The sequence below is a fragment of the Chelonoidis abingdonii genome, chromosome 9 (genome assembly GCF_003597395.2).
Source record: "Chelonoidis abingdonii isolate Lonesome George chromosome 9, CheloAbing_2.0, whole genome shotgun sequence".
NCBI lineage: Eukaryota > Metazoa > Chordata > Testudines > Testudinidae > Chelonoidis > Chelonoidis abingdonii.
Window position 1 is genome coordinate 59595217 of NC_133777.1, and position 15288 is coordinate 59610504.

General features: G+C 40.4%; 1 protein-coding gene across 3 annotated transcripts in view; it reads right to left on the reverse strand.

Moving 5' to 3' along the window:
* Nucleotides 1–943: 943 nt before the first annotated feature.
* CGNL1 (cingulin like 1) overlaps nt 944–15288 on the reverse strand; it is a 113126-nt gene continuing 98781 nt past the window's right edge. For 2 of the 3 annotated variants that reach the window (XM_032774112.1, XM_032774109.1), the window contains exons 15-19: nt 11643–11726; nt 7316–7440; nt 6607–6715; nt 5058–5221; nt 944–1890 (exon numbers count right to left, since the gene is read on the reverse strand). In XM_032774112.1, coding sequence (XP_032630003.1) covers nt 1755–1890; nt 5058–5221; nt 6607–6715; nt 7316–7440; nt 11643–11726 — 618 coding nt within the window. In that variant the 3' untranslated portion in view covers nt 944–1754. The remainder of the gene's footprint in view (nt 1891–5057; nt 5222–6606; nt 6716–7315; nt 7441–11642; nt 11727–15288) is intronic. The other variant, XM_032774111.1, reaches the window with a different exon arrangement.

The following is a 15288-nucleotide window of genomic DNA, read 5'->3' on the forward strand; positions in this document are numbered from 1 at the left end:
GCATCCTCACATTGTGAATGGCAGGACTGGGGCCTTAATTGTTTAGTTTCTATGTAACTGCATTGGAAGAGATGTGATATTTGCTTGTGATATGGCTGTTTACTCATTTAAAAACAAAAACAAAACCCCTAAAATAAACAGTTTCTTCACTTTCAGAACTGCCAAGTTTAACTTCTTCTGTAGGTAAGTCTGCAGGAGTAAAGGGAAGATTTTAACATCTCCAGGGTCTAATAATTTTAGGACTACATCAAAATAAATGGTTATCTGGTCCATGTAGCAGAGAAGTGCTTACTTAAATATCATTTGAAAGAAGTTGCTAATCAGATAGGATTTCGCTATGGCTTATCATCGAAATTATTTGGCAACAGATTTCCAAAGATGCTAAATTTGCAAAAGAGCAAAGCAGGGAGGAGGCATGATACAAATTATACAGGTGATAATACATTTAGTAATGAACTGTAAAAAGTTTCATATAAAACCCACCAATTTCCAATGCATGTTTTTCAAAATTTCTTAACAGGACTGATCAAGATAATCTCCAACGTGCCATAAACTGAAACACTGCATATATTCCTGGAGACTGCAAAATGTTATGAACAGATACTAAAGAACATGGTAGAAATATAAAATCAGATTATGGGGTATGTGCTAAATATTAACTCTTCCTCAAGCCTGGGCTCCATTCTGCTAGGTACAGAGCACTCTGGGACCAGTTAATCAAAGCACTTAAGAATGTGCTTAACTTGAAGCCCACGAGTAATCTTACCAAAATCAATGGGAATGCTCACAGGCTTCAAGTAAACCAGGTGCTTAAAGTGTTTTCCTGATAAGGCCCAGAGTGCTCTGCACCTGGCAGCAATGAGCCATCTCTGGGGAAAAACACTGCAAGGAATAACTAAACTTGTTCTCAGTATTCCCTACTAATGGCAGATAGCTTTGTAGACAAAAGATTCCTATAATCCTAGGACCACCTCTTGCTAACTGTACCCAAGTAATGGTCCCTTTGAAGTCAACAAACAGGATTAGGATTTTAGGGTTTAATCACGAAGCCAGCATCTGACCTCTAATTTGTAGATGACATAGTAAAATTTATACTGAATTTAAAATTCAACTGTGTTTCTTGCCTTGAAAACAACAAATCTGCTCCCTTAATACATGTATTTGTAAAATGTATGTGTTTCTTTTTTTAGTTAAAATGCATAATGTTCAAAATAGATTTAAGTACTTTTCATATGAAACTGATCTATAAAATTTTTGAAGGTTTACAAAATGGCACTAGAGTAGTTAATAAAAAGTCTAGTTTAAAATATGTACATTCTATACATCAGTTTCCCCTACTTACAATCATTAAATAATAATCTGCACTCTGGTTTCCTAAATTCTAGGAAAAAACTCATTAGCAACAACCTAAAATAAAGTAATGTTCAATGACTTTCAGATGTCTCTCATTTCGGTGTACTTACTTTAAACAGAATTTTAGCAAAATCACATTTTTGATGTGAAACATCATCCCAGTTATAAATGTTTTCTCAAAGGTAACAGGTACATGCCATATTTCTAGATGTTTTACAATGCAATCTTGCTTCCTGTTTTCTGTTTTACACAAAGAAGATCTAAATATGAAAACGGCACAATACAGATGTAAAGACCTTCAGGTCTCGAATCTATCTAGTCTTTTGACTATTGGAATCTGCAGGTCATTGATAATAGATCAGCCTAAATTAGTTTCACAGAATCACAGGTGTGAGTCAGTTTTAGCTTTTTGTATCATTGTCTTTTGAGGATTTACATCCTGAAGGTGCTTCATAGAGACTCTCTCCATCTGTACTGAAATCATCGTCGTCATCATCAAGATCAGTCAATACTTTACTTGGTGACTTCTTCCGTCTGCTACAACAAAAACATATACATGTCTATACAGTGATACCATATGGATGTATGTGTAACATGTACTCTGGAAAACTAACACAGTAGCGCTGATTATATTTCTTCTGGTTGGGATTAGTGCCTATGTTACTTTAAGTAAACCACAGGGACTTATTCTCCTAAATTACTTAGAGAAGGATTTTCAAAAGCATGTAAGAACCCCCAACTGCTATCTAGATAACTATATCTTCCATACAAGTGTGGAATGAAACCCATGTAATAAATTCATTTACCACATAGCTCCACAATTTATCATGCATGTTTGAGCACCCCACCTCCCTACTAATTTTACCACAGCTGGCACTTATTCAGACATTTCCAAACCTCTCAAAAGCTTCAAATATCCACCATTTTGAAATGTTTCCACTAGCATGTGTAGTTTACACAGAATACAGGGTGTGGGAGGGCTGAACACCATTCCTGAGAATTTCACCCATCCCCAACTCATGTTGATAAAGACTTTATAATACACCAGGGGTCAGCGACCTTTCAGAAGCGGTGTGCTGAGTCTTCATTTATTCACTCTAATTTAAGGTTTCACATAGCAGTAATACATTTTAACGTTTTTAGAAGGTCTCTCTCTATAAGTCTATACACTATGTTGTATGTAAAGTAAACAAGTTTTTTAAAATGTTTAAGAAGCTTCATTTAAAATTAAATTAAAATGCAGATCTTATCAGTTTAGTGCAGTGGTTCTTAACCTGGGGTGCATGCATCCCCTGGGGCAGGGCCAGTGCAAGGATATTTTGCGCCCTAGGCTAAACTTCCACCTTGTGCCCCCTCACCCTCCTTGCACATTGGTTCATTGAGGGGGCAAATCCCAACGAGCCTTCCGGAAGCACCAGAGAGCCAGAGCGTCCTGCTTGCAGCAGCAGCGAGCCCCAGCCATGGAGGGAGCTGGCGTGGTGCGGGGGGGAGGAGCCCTGCAAAGGCGACAACACCGGTAGCGGGGAACAGCCGCACCCCATCCCACCCCTCCTGCCCAGGCTGCGGCTCGGTGCCCCCCCACGGTGGTTCCTGCAGTCTGGCTTCAGCCCCCATGTGCCCCCCCCAGCTCGCCCCTCACCTAGGGTTACCTTTATTTCAACAATCAAAAAAGAGGGGAGAGCCCTGACCTAGCTCTGGCCCCATCCACTCCCTCCCACATCCCACCCCGACTGCCCCCATCAGAACCCGCAACCCCCCCGCTCCTTGTCCCCACACTGCCCCCTCCTGGGACCCCTGCCCCTAACTGCCCCTCAGAACTCCACCCCCTACCTAAGCCTCCCTGCTCCTTGTCCCCTGACTGCCCCCTCCTGAGACCCCCCCCAACTGCCCCACTAGGACCCTACCCTCTACCTGTCCCCTGACTGCCCCAATCCTTATCCTTATCCCCCCGCCCCCAGACAGACCCCCGGGATTCCCATGTCCCCATCCAACCACTCCCCACCCTCTGACAGCCCCCCCTGAACTCCCGACCCATCTAACTCTCCCCCTGCTCCCTGTCCCCTGACTGCTCTGATCCCTCTCCATACCCCAGCCCCCTGATAGCCCCCCCCGAACTCCTGACCCATCCAACCCTCCCCCCTGCTCCCTGACTGCCCCCTCCAGGACTCCCCTTACCATGCCCAGGCCAGTCAGACGGTAGCTCCACGTGGAGGTAAAACACACTGCCGGGCTGCTGCGCGCATAGCGTCTCCCCCAGAGTGCTGAGGCAGTGGGAGGGGAGGGGCAGCGGTGGCTCACACTTCCAGGATCTGCAGAACCCAAGTGCAGTGAGGGGAGAGCCGGGGGGCACACCTGCCCAGGCTGCGGCCTAGTGCCCCTACCCCTGGGGGCTCCTGCAGCGGATGCAAGCAGGCGGCGGTCCCCTTGCCCCCCCTGGCTCCCCCCTCACCGCGCTCAGGCTCTGCAGCTCCCAGGAGTGTGAACTGCCGCCGCCCCTCTCACAGCAGGCTCAGGGCCCTGCGACTCAGTGGCTCACACTCCCAGGAGCCGCAGAACCCGAGCGTGGTGAAGGGGAGCCGGAGGGTGTGCCTGCTGCTGGTCTGGGGTCCCAGCTGCCAGCCCCGCTCAGCCTCCTGCTGGCCTGGGGTTCCGTTCACTCAGCCAGCAGCGGGCTGAGCGGGGCTGGTGGCTGGGACCCCAGCTGGCAGCCACGTGCCAGACAAAATCAGCTCCTGTGCCACCTTTGGCACATGTGCTGTAGGTTGCCGACCCCTGTAATACACCATAACACGTCCCATACACATTCATATGCCCACATGCTATGTATGTGTGTGCACACACACTCACTCACTCCCCTATATAGTAATTATCTTTTTACTAACTTTAGCAGAGGAAACATCTAAAACTGATTTTTTTCTAAATCTCCTCTGAGATTAGAATGTTTTTTCAGGGCCTTTTAGTGAATGTAGCACAGCCATGAGAAACTCCAAACTTTGCACCCAGGCACCCTCCAGCAACGGCTCTGATAAAAATCCACTTTTACAATTAAACACAGATGAACTATTCCCCTCAATTATCATAAGTAAGTTTACCTCTGCAATGAAATACAGTTATTCTGTTCTCTGACAATGGGCACTTGTTCCCTGCCTCAGCAGCTCTGCTCAGCTCAGCTCAGCGACCCTGGTAAACTGGACTGACAACTGGAGCACCTACCGGGGTGGAGGGGGAAGGGGAGATTTGCAGAGGAAGGTATTGCAGGAGCATTGCCGCTGGCTCTGCATCTGAGTCAGCAAACATCCTAAGCTGCCAATGGGCAGTCCCAGTCTGATGGACCAGAGCAGTAAGAGATTAGCATTTTCCATTTGTTTTATAAGTACATTACTGGTTTTGAGCAATGGATACATAAACAAAGATCTGGAACTACAATGTCCTGGTTTTACGCTCCTACAATATAATTTAAAATGAAATTTGACAAAGAAAAGCATTGTTCACAGGCTAAGACTATATGAGCCAAGTTAAGCATGCAAGAAAGTCAGGGAAATGATGGCTTACAAGGAAATGTACACAGGCCTTTAACTTTTTGCACTAATTCTCAATGCTACTAGAAGACATTCATAAGTATTCTGTGAGAACTGCACTGCAGTGTACATTTCGTGGTGTGAAGGCCTGTTCTAGAGATCTGCTTCTTTTATAAGAAATCCCACCTTAATTCCTTCTTCACAGCATTAAGTTGTCCTTGCAATTGATCATTCATGTCCATTTGCTCTTCTAACTCCCTCTGAAGTTTCTTTTTGGCACTTTCCAGTCTGTCAATTTCTTCTTCGGCTTCTTCAACCTGACGTTTCATTGCTTTCAAACGCAAACTCAGCTGAAATATTGAAACAGCAGCTGATTAGAGAAATATTTTGATAAAGGATTTCTGTTCTCCCTGCCATCTATGAGTTGGGGAATGAAGTCTCAACTTTGCCAATGTCATGATATTGCACAACTGTACCTGGGCAGTAGTTGAAAGTCAGCATTAGTCTTTGAGACCAATCAAGTAATGGTACAGGTCTGTCGCATCTTACACGCATTTAAGATGCACGAATTCAGCTTTACGCGGTTGGCAAAAACAAAAACAAAACAAACAAAAAAAGAGAAAAATAACAATTTAAATACTGTTCCTGTAGTGCGGGAGATTCCGCCTGCCATTACACTCAATGTAATTTTGACTATACGTGGTTTTCGCTTTACACGCTAACCGCGGAATGTAACCCCAGTGTAAGATGAGACAGACCTGTAAATGTAGTTTTTGAAATTGAAAAGAACAAAACAGATACCTCCTAGCTACTGTGAAGATGTATAATTGTATAGACCAATGCAGTGGTAGCATCCAGTGTTCAAAAAGGAAAAAAAAACAACTGTGCCTGAGTTACTGGAGTTTCATAGTTAGAGCTAGATAAGGTGGGTGAGGTAATATCTTTTATTGGACCAACTTCTGTTGGTGAGAGACACAAACTTTCAAACTTGGTCCAATAAAAGATATTACCTCACCCACCTTGTCTCTCTAATATCCTAGGAGTGACATAGGTACAACTACATACCTAGTTTAAGCTACACTAACAGACTTTATATTTTTTTTATATATATATTTAGATACATAAAAATTACTTTAAAAGTAAAGACTGAATAACTGTTGCTACAGCAAACATTTTGGAAAGTGTAATCTGCTTGTTCACTAGGTGGAATAAAGACTATTTGACCCAGTTTACTAAAACAAATGATGCTGTAAGCAAGGAATCAGGAAAAGTCACATGAAATGGTAATGCACATTGCTACTACAAATTGCAGAATTTGATTATATTAAAAAAATCTAAAAAGCTTCTTTCTTTAGAGAGGATTTTTTTTGTAAGGGACAACATATATTGCTTTCTAATGTATGCATTTGCATCTGGTTGATGACACTTTCTGGTGTTCAATGAAGTTTTAAAAATAAACAAAAACTACTGCATTGTTAGTAATCTGTACATGAAACGCCTTCATTTTATTAAAGTCTTAGGAGAAGCCTAAAACATCACATTTCCCCATTTACTGCTACTAGGCTGAGGAACACAATGGCATTGGGAATAAAAGAATCTTGTAAAATCAGTTCACAAAAAATAATCATCAAGCATTTATCTGTATTCTAAACCTTAGTATCCTTGTCTTTACAATGCTCGGTAATTTATATTTATAGAAGTAACAGACTGTTTATGTATAAATCTTTCTGTCTACCTGGTCCTTTTGGTCAGTCAGTGAGAGATGTTCATCATCTACTTGCAACATTAATTCCTTCACTTTCCGTTCAAGTCTGCGATTGCTTAGCTGGAGATTAGCCCGATCCCTAAAAAACACAGACATGTAGAAATGGCAGCTGGAATAATTTCAAATTCTTCTGAGCCTATGTCCTTGTGATATTGTAAGTGCAAAATAAATACTAGTGGTATCTGCTTTGATGTATTGATTCTGTGCAACATAATGAAATTTTATTCAAAGCATGAAACACTTAAGGAAAAATATACTTATTTTCTCAGTGCTGTACTGAGAAAGTTCAGAAGGTAAGAAGCACTTCTCACCAAAAATCAACGCTGAAATGCATCTGCAAACAGAAATGTTTAATTATAACTGGCATTTCTGTGACTATAACTGATGGCAGCTATTGATAAAATAAGAGGTATGTCTAATGCTTCTAGTTAGTATGGCAACCCAGTGTTAGGGGTAGTATAACAATTCCCATATTGATTTTGTATTGATGTAGCAATTAAAAAGAACATGTTAAATGCTTGCTTTTAAACAAAATGTCATGCAAATACAGTGCTTGTGAAAATGTTTTGCAAGGACAGGCCTGGAGACTACACAAACTTCCAAGTCACACTAAATTAGCACAGTGCCACCCACCTATGTGCACACACACTTTCCAGGCTCTGAACTTAGCTTGTTTTACCTCTCTTCATTTTCAAGCCGTCCCTCTAGCTCAGTGATCCTTGCTTCCATCTGAGCAACAAGTCCTTCTTTACTGGACCTATAAGAACCTTCAAGGTGAAGGATTCGGCTTTTCAAATCTTTGTTCTAGAATTAGAACATACATTATTATTATTATTATATATATATATATATTTATTGAAAATATCACCATCGGCATATTAACAAACATAAGCAATGCCTTAATACAAAACAAGTCCACACAGAGAAACACAGGGGCTAAGGTGCTTTTACATTCAGTGAGTAAGCAAAAAGATTTTTTTTTTTTTTTCTGGACAAGAGTCAGCCGGTAAAATCTTTGTGGGGAGGCTTGTAACCCCTAGCAAACCCATCTTTGTGTTTCAGAGTTAAGCTTTGGAGGATTTAATCAAGATTAAGAATTAGAAACAGGCCTGAAATGGATTCCTTGGCTTGAAGTCCCCTGAACCTTTGGAAAGTTTGCCAGTGGCTCTGTGCTTTCTAACTTGTGGCCCCCTCCATTCACTGTTCTGTACATAGGTCAATATTTCCTATATCACACTGGAATTACTTTAATCTCCATGACAAATTGTTTTGTCTAAAATTCTGAACACCTCTACGGCCGGCTGCTGCATATATAATAAAAGGTGTCACATACGTGTGAGCAGTATTATAGCTGTGTCCAGTGCCACTGTTGTGGGCAAGGATCTGACAATGTTTCCATTCTTAATACTTCCATTCTTACTTTAAAAAGGTCTGTGGTTTGGCCATGCAATTCCTTCGCAGGTGTAAATCACGCAGGCACTGTAGCTTTTTCCTTGTGGGATTGGATCGGGCAGGTAACCCACATGGAGTTTAAGTTATGGGTGCACAAAACAAAGAAGGTTCCTGGCTTGGGTGATTTTTTCTTAAAACTGAAAACTACTTTTTAAATTAAATACTCCAGGCAGAACCTAATGTAAACTAATTAAATTTGGTGTTTTGAACAGAAAAGAAAAACAAGCAAGATAACTTGTCAGAAATCAACAAGATGAAATTCAAGAAAAGACAAGTGCAAAGTAGTTCACTTAGGAAGGAAAAATCAAATGTACAACTACAAAATGGGGAACAACTGGCCAAGTGGTAATACTGTTGAAAAGGCTCTGGAGGTTATAGTGGATGATAAGTTGAACATGAGTAAACAATGTGATGCAGCTGGCTAATATCGTTCTTGGAAGCAACGTTGTTGTAGCTGTATTGGTTCCAGGATGTTCAAGTGGGTGAAGTAATACCTTTTATTGGATCAACTTCTGCTGATGAAAGAAACAAGCTTTCACATTTACACGGAGTTTGAAAGCTTGTCTTTTTCACCAGCAGAAGTTGGTCCAATAAAAGATATTACCTCACCCACCTTGTCTCTTAGGTGTACTAACAGGAGTGTGGTAAGTGTCCCACTATACCCAGTACCAGTGAGGCCTCAGCTGGAGTACTGTGTCCAATTCTGGAAGCTATGCTTTAGGAAAGATGTGAACAAATTGGAGAGAGTCCAGAGGAAAGCAACAGAAATGATAAAAAGTTTATAAAACCTGATCTACGAGGAAAAGTTAAAAAACTAGGCCTCTTTTTCCTGAGAAAACAAGACTGAGGGGGGACCTGATAACATTCTTCAAATATATTAATGGCTGTTATAAAGAGCACACTGATGAATTGTTCTCCATGTCCACTAAAAAGTAGGACAAGACGTAATGGGCTTAATCTGCAGCTAGGGAGATTTATGTTAGATATTTGGAAAAAACTTTCTAACTATAAGGGTTGTTAAGCTCTGGAATAGGCTTCCAAGGGAGGTTGTGGAATCCCCATCATTGGAGGTTTTTAACAACAGGATGGACAAACCTGTCAGGGAGCATCTGGGTTTACTTAGTCCTGTTTCAGCACAGAGAGTTAGACTTGATAACTTCTTGAGGTCCCTTCCAGTCCTACATTTCTATGATGCTGTGATTTATCGTATTTGTGGTACAACCTACAGTCTATTGCTATTTTTTCATCTCAACTATAATATGCATGATGAAAAATACTGCACAGTACACTAAAAGACAAGTCATTGTATTATATTCATATGCCAGATCATTACATTCCGAACAATCCATAGGCAGACTCAGATACATATTAACTAACAAAGGAAAACAGAAGACTTTTTAACCAAAAGAAGTCCATCGAGGTTTTCAATAAGGTTTCCTTTTCCCTCCTAGGACCCACACATTTAAAAAAGTATATAATCAGTAGTGAGAGATAAGTCACTCAAGTTTTATTCTTAGTTTTCATGTGGTCACTAAAAAATCTCCATGGATTTATGTATCTTCTCTCACTTTAAGAATCCATTACTCGCCATGTGATGCCATATGGAAATCTCTGATCCCTTAAAAAACAGACTCTCTACCATCAGCAGTACAAACTAAACTTACAATTAGAAGCTATCAGAGAAACACGGTGGATAATATCTTTTAAGCTTTTGAAAGCATGTTTCTCTGACCAACAAAAATTGGTCCAACAAAGGATATTACCTCACCCATCTTGTCTCTCTAATATCCTGGGACTGACAACTACAGCAACACTGCATAAAACAATTAGAAGCTATGACACTGAGTAAAGTTTTACGAGTTTCAAAATACACCAATCAGTAAGAGACTGAAGTTAGACTCTAGTATATTGTTTGCATGAAAATGTACAGACAGTGTTAATTTAGGACATGTGCATAATGTTTTCAAAGTTTCAACTTAATAATTTTATGTCAGAGTTCTCTTAAAGAACCTCTCAATCATTACAAAAGAAAGTTAAAAATCAAGCAGCAGTGAGAAGCTTGTATGAAGAGAAGGGTAATACTGGAAAAAAAAAAGTTTTGAGTTATGCTACCTCAAGCTGTGAAGTCCTCAGATCTCATAAGTTATAATTTACTGGGCTATAGTGGGATAAATCAGTGCTGTAACTGGAGGATCTATGGGGAAAACCCAACTGCTGATGTATTAGTAGGTGGCACTCTTTCCTTTAAACTCATTACTGAGGTGATGTCTACTAACTATAGCATTACGTTAGCATGGCTGACTCAGATGAGTCAGTAGTGCAGGATCAGGCTTTAAAATGGGGTGAAACAGTTCCACTTTTTGTAAGACTATGGGCATGAATTTTGGAATCCTGCCTCAATCCAATTCTGGTAGTTACATTCTACCTATCTAAATACCTCTTTTATTGCAAGTGGATAAGGTATTGTTCATCTCCTTTTATCCTAAACTATCACGTGGTCCTGTTAAATAGTACTTGACATGTTCGACGTCAGTGGGGGCTGTGCGTCAGCAGTTCCTAGCATATGTCTGTTTGTAAATTGCTTTGTAATCCACCAGGATGAAAGGCACAATAAAAATGGAAGAAGATTAGCTGTCTGCAAGGGAGAGCATGATAACTGTTTCACAGACATCATCAAATAGTTTTAAAAGACTTCTTATTGTATAAGATAAAAATTTAGGCAACAGAAAGTAACAGTTCTCTTTCTATTAATTCTGTACTTTTTATTTCACGAGAATGTTATTTTTCTGGGTATTATTATTATTTCTGCAGAAGCAAAATATCAGACCAAACTTTGACTGCTTAAAATTATTATGCAGGACTCCAAAATTGTATTTAGAGTTTGGAAGATCTCTCCCTCCAAATCTGATGAAGGTTTTAGATCTAGGCTAGCAGACAGTATTTTTGACATTTTACTGCATTTTTCCTACATTAGCCTTAAAACCAGTCAATATAATTGGTAGCTCATTTTTCTTAAACTAATAACTGTACAAAAACAATTGTTATATTTATTTATTTATAATGTCTTTCATCCCAAAACATATAGACACACTGTAGAGGGATTCCTTCCTTAACACTGAAATACTGCCATCTCTGAGAGGAAAGTAGGAGCTGATAAAACTACATAGCACTGTACAGTACAATGGGTTAGGAAATAAAAGTGACAGATGTTGTATTTAATTGAAACTGCAGGGGAAATCAGGGTCAGAGAACCTAATCACAGAGTTAAAATTCAGCCAGGACAATGGGAACAATATCTTATGAAACGTGCCTTGGGATCTTTATTGACAACAAGTGGTCAGAAACTCACTTTCGTCTGTCTCTTCTAAAGATGGTAGGTACCTCAAGCTCACTAAGCTGATGTCGTGTAAACTAGTGAATCACCGGCACTACTTCCCACAGCCCTTAGATGCCACCTGAATGCTTCCAATCAAGGCACTAATCTAGCATGGCCTTGCTCAGCTTGTGAGATTTGTAGGGATCACACACTGAGGTGGTATGGCTGCAGCTCTTACCTGTCTTTCCAATGAAATCTTGTCACACTCCAAATCTTGTCTTGTAGCTCTTTCTTGAAGTAGTTCATTCCTCATTTGTTCAATCTATTATAAAAAGAAAAGCCAGAAACTTCAGTTCAGTGATTCAGTATCTATATTTACTTATTTATTCAGAAGTATAAAATGCCCCTTTCCATAAATGGCATATTGAATAGATATGACAACTATAACCCCAGACAAAAAAGGACTGACCCCTTCCAAAAAGATACCTTCTATACTTCAGCTGATAAAACACCCCTATCAATAAAGAATTAATATAGGGCTACACCATTCCTCTGTTTTCTCTGAATACTTGTTTTCATTGGAAAATCCTTGTGAAGATCAAAGAAATATAACAGCTGCTGGGAACCACACAACTTCACCCTTGGAAGAAAACCAATATGGGAGCTGTTACTGAACTACAACCATACCAGTGCAACAAGGCAGTGATGCCCAAATTCCCTCCTGCCCCTGCTCCTTCTGGGGTTGCCATAAAATCATTACAAATGCCTCTGCAAGTAGATAGTGTATTTACAGTATTTGTGCTATTCCCTAGATAGTACTGAGTGTAAGGAATATCATCTAGGGGATATAATGAATACCATGGTAACACCAATTACTGTACTTGTGAAGACTTTTGTGAAGCTTTCAGTAGTGACTACTCTATTTTCTACCAAAGTCAACCCGTGCCTGCCTGCTAATAGTGGAAGGGGTAAGGAGAGGGAAGGGCAGAGTGAGGGCAGCCGGCTTCAGCAGTGTTACTGAGCATGCTCAGTCCAAGCCAAGTGTCAAATCTAGGGGACACATGACCCCGCATACTCCTCCCCAAGTCGACTCTGTTTTCTACATTACTATAGTTATGTATTAACTCAGCCTAAGTAAACATACTAACTAACTTTCACTTCAAATAAATCTGTAACACAGAGTTATCTTACAAAAAACGTTTACGTAGCCATCAGGGAATCTTACATACAAATGAAATAAATGATATTGAGAATATGAAGGTTAAACAAGCAGCGCACATCGAATAGTTTATCCTGGGTCACTTTCACCAAATTATCACCTTAAAAATCATATCTTTAACTAATCACATGTTGAAAAGTGGTCATTTAAGTTGTTCCTATAAGTTTTATATGAATACAAAAGCGATGGAATTGCATGCAGTTGTACGTGTTTTATCCATGTAGAACGTCATGACAGCAGAAGGCATTCTTGAAAACTAAGGTCATATTAGTTACTGGACTACAAATGTTAGTATATGGCTCCATTCTGGCAACAGCTGAATAGAGTTCTTATGGAACTAATTGTTGCCTATAGGCCTGGAGGTGCACTAATATCTCAGAGGTGGTTTTTCCTCTTCTTTAAAATACAGTAAACAAACATTTGCTCAGTTAAGATTTAATGAAAGATTGTTTTAGTATTATGCCTTTTATGCTTTATGAAGATATTTTAAAGGAGGCAGTTATAAGCCAAAAACAAATTCAAGATGACACAAGAGTATCTAGGTGAACTAGGGATTTCAAAAACATCCTCAACCTAACAGTAGGAGTAATCTTAATGCCCCCACAAAAGGATGACTAAACAGAGTAAGCAGGGCTGTCCCTGGGGGGCTGCGGGGCCCGGGAAGGAAGTGACGAACCCATCACTTCCAGGACCGACTGTGCCAACCAATAGCACCAGCCGGCGGGGTTTCCCAAAGCGCGGCACCTGGAGCAGTTGCCTCAATTCACTGTACCCAAGGGACAGCTCTGAGAGTGATTTGCAAAGTTTCTTAAAGTTTGTTTTGATGCACAAATGTGTATGAGCATCATGTATATCAGCATTCCTGATCTTTAAATCCAGGGGTGCTGGAACAACTTGTATAGTGGGGTGCTGACAGCCATTGAAGCAAACTGTAAATCCGGTATATGATGGAAACCGCTTCAAGCCAGGGGTGCAGCCACACCCCCAGCAACTGTAGTTTCAGCACCTAAGTTTACATCTATGCACTTGTTAGTATATCAGAAAAAGCTCTGTTGTCAGGGTCATGAAGAAATTATTCGTTCTGCTATAATTGCTTCAGTGATGCAAATAGGCACAGAAAAATAAGCAAGATCTGAAGTAAAATGAGTGACTAATTAAAAACGCAACTGTTAACTAGAGAAAGGGTTTTTGTTAGATATTAGAACTTGTTTAATGGGCCACAATGTAGCTCCACACACTAAAGCACTATTGTGCTCTTACTGTGCTCAGAGGCCATGACAAATGTGCACAACCATCACCAGGTCTTAAATTAGGGAAGTATTTAAAGGATGATTATTGTATCGCCAAGATAATTTCTGCTGCTGCTGGATGTTTCATAGTAAAAGTAGTATCACAAAAAAGAAAGGGAGAGGAGAAGAATACAGTCTGATTACAGTGGACCCCAGGCAGGAATTACACACAAATTACCATAAAAAGAGGAACAACAGGATACAAATCCTGATGGAGGCCAGCTCCCAGTTATGTCCATGTACTTATCATTAACAAATACACAACACTAAATGCAAAGGAAAAACAGTGCCTTGAAAAATGTGCTCTGAAAGACTACACAGCAGTTAAAATGTACTGTAGGTCTGTAGCATGCAGTGCTTTGTGCTCAGATTCTACATTTTTAACATATATAATGTATTCTAATTACATTAAAATAATAAACTAACTGTGCAGCTAAAGGCAACAGTTATCACAGCTGGATTTAGAGAACGTTAAAAACAAAGCATTGTAAGAAGTAATAGTATCAGATTCTACAAAGCTGTATTAGACATAACAGCAATTAGTGCCAGCTTTAGGATTAGAAGCAGCTGCAGAGTTTGAGGTTAGTGAAAAGTAATTTGATTTCTAATAACCTTTTAGATGCTATCACCATTGTTTACCATCTCTCACTGGGTACAGAGCCTACAGTTCTTGAGCAAGGAAAAGTGGAAAAATGTATATTAACCTACTGTACGTGTACAATTCTCAAGCAGCTGACTCAACAACAAACAAAGGCGGCTAACTAAGAAAGCTAATAAAAATTGTCATCCTTCATTACTTAAAAAAACTTCATTTCCACATTTTCATTTACTAGCTTTGCACACCTGGTGCCAACTAAGGAGCAGGTGTACAGTAATCCATTGGGACTATTCTACCAAAAGGAAGTGAAGAACACAGCCAATGCAACTTTATCCTCCCAGATTTACTCTGCCATTGCCATGGAAACTGGTCTCCCTCTCATGGTTACTGGAAACAACTCTGGTATCAACTGCTCAATGATCTGTGAGGGGATGTTGGATGGGATGGGATCTGAGTTACTGCAAAGAATTCTTTCCTGGGTGCTGGCTGGTGAGTCTTGCCCACATGCTCAGGGTTTAGCTGATCGCCATATTTGGGGTCGGGAAGGAATTTTCCTCCAGGGCGGATTGGCAGGGGCCCTGGAGGTTTTTCGCCTTCCTCTGCAGCGTGGGGCATGGGTCACTTGCTGGTGGATTCTCTGCAGCTTGAGGTCTTCAAACCACAATTTTGAGGACTTCAATAACTCAATCATGGGTTAGGGGTTGTTATAAAAGTGGATGGGTAGCGTTCTGTGGCCTGCTTTGTGCAGGAGGTCAGACTAGATGATCACATTGGTCCC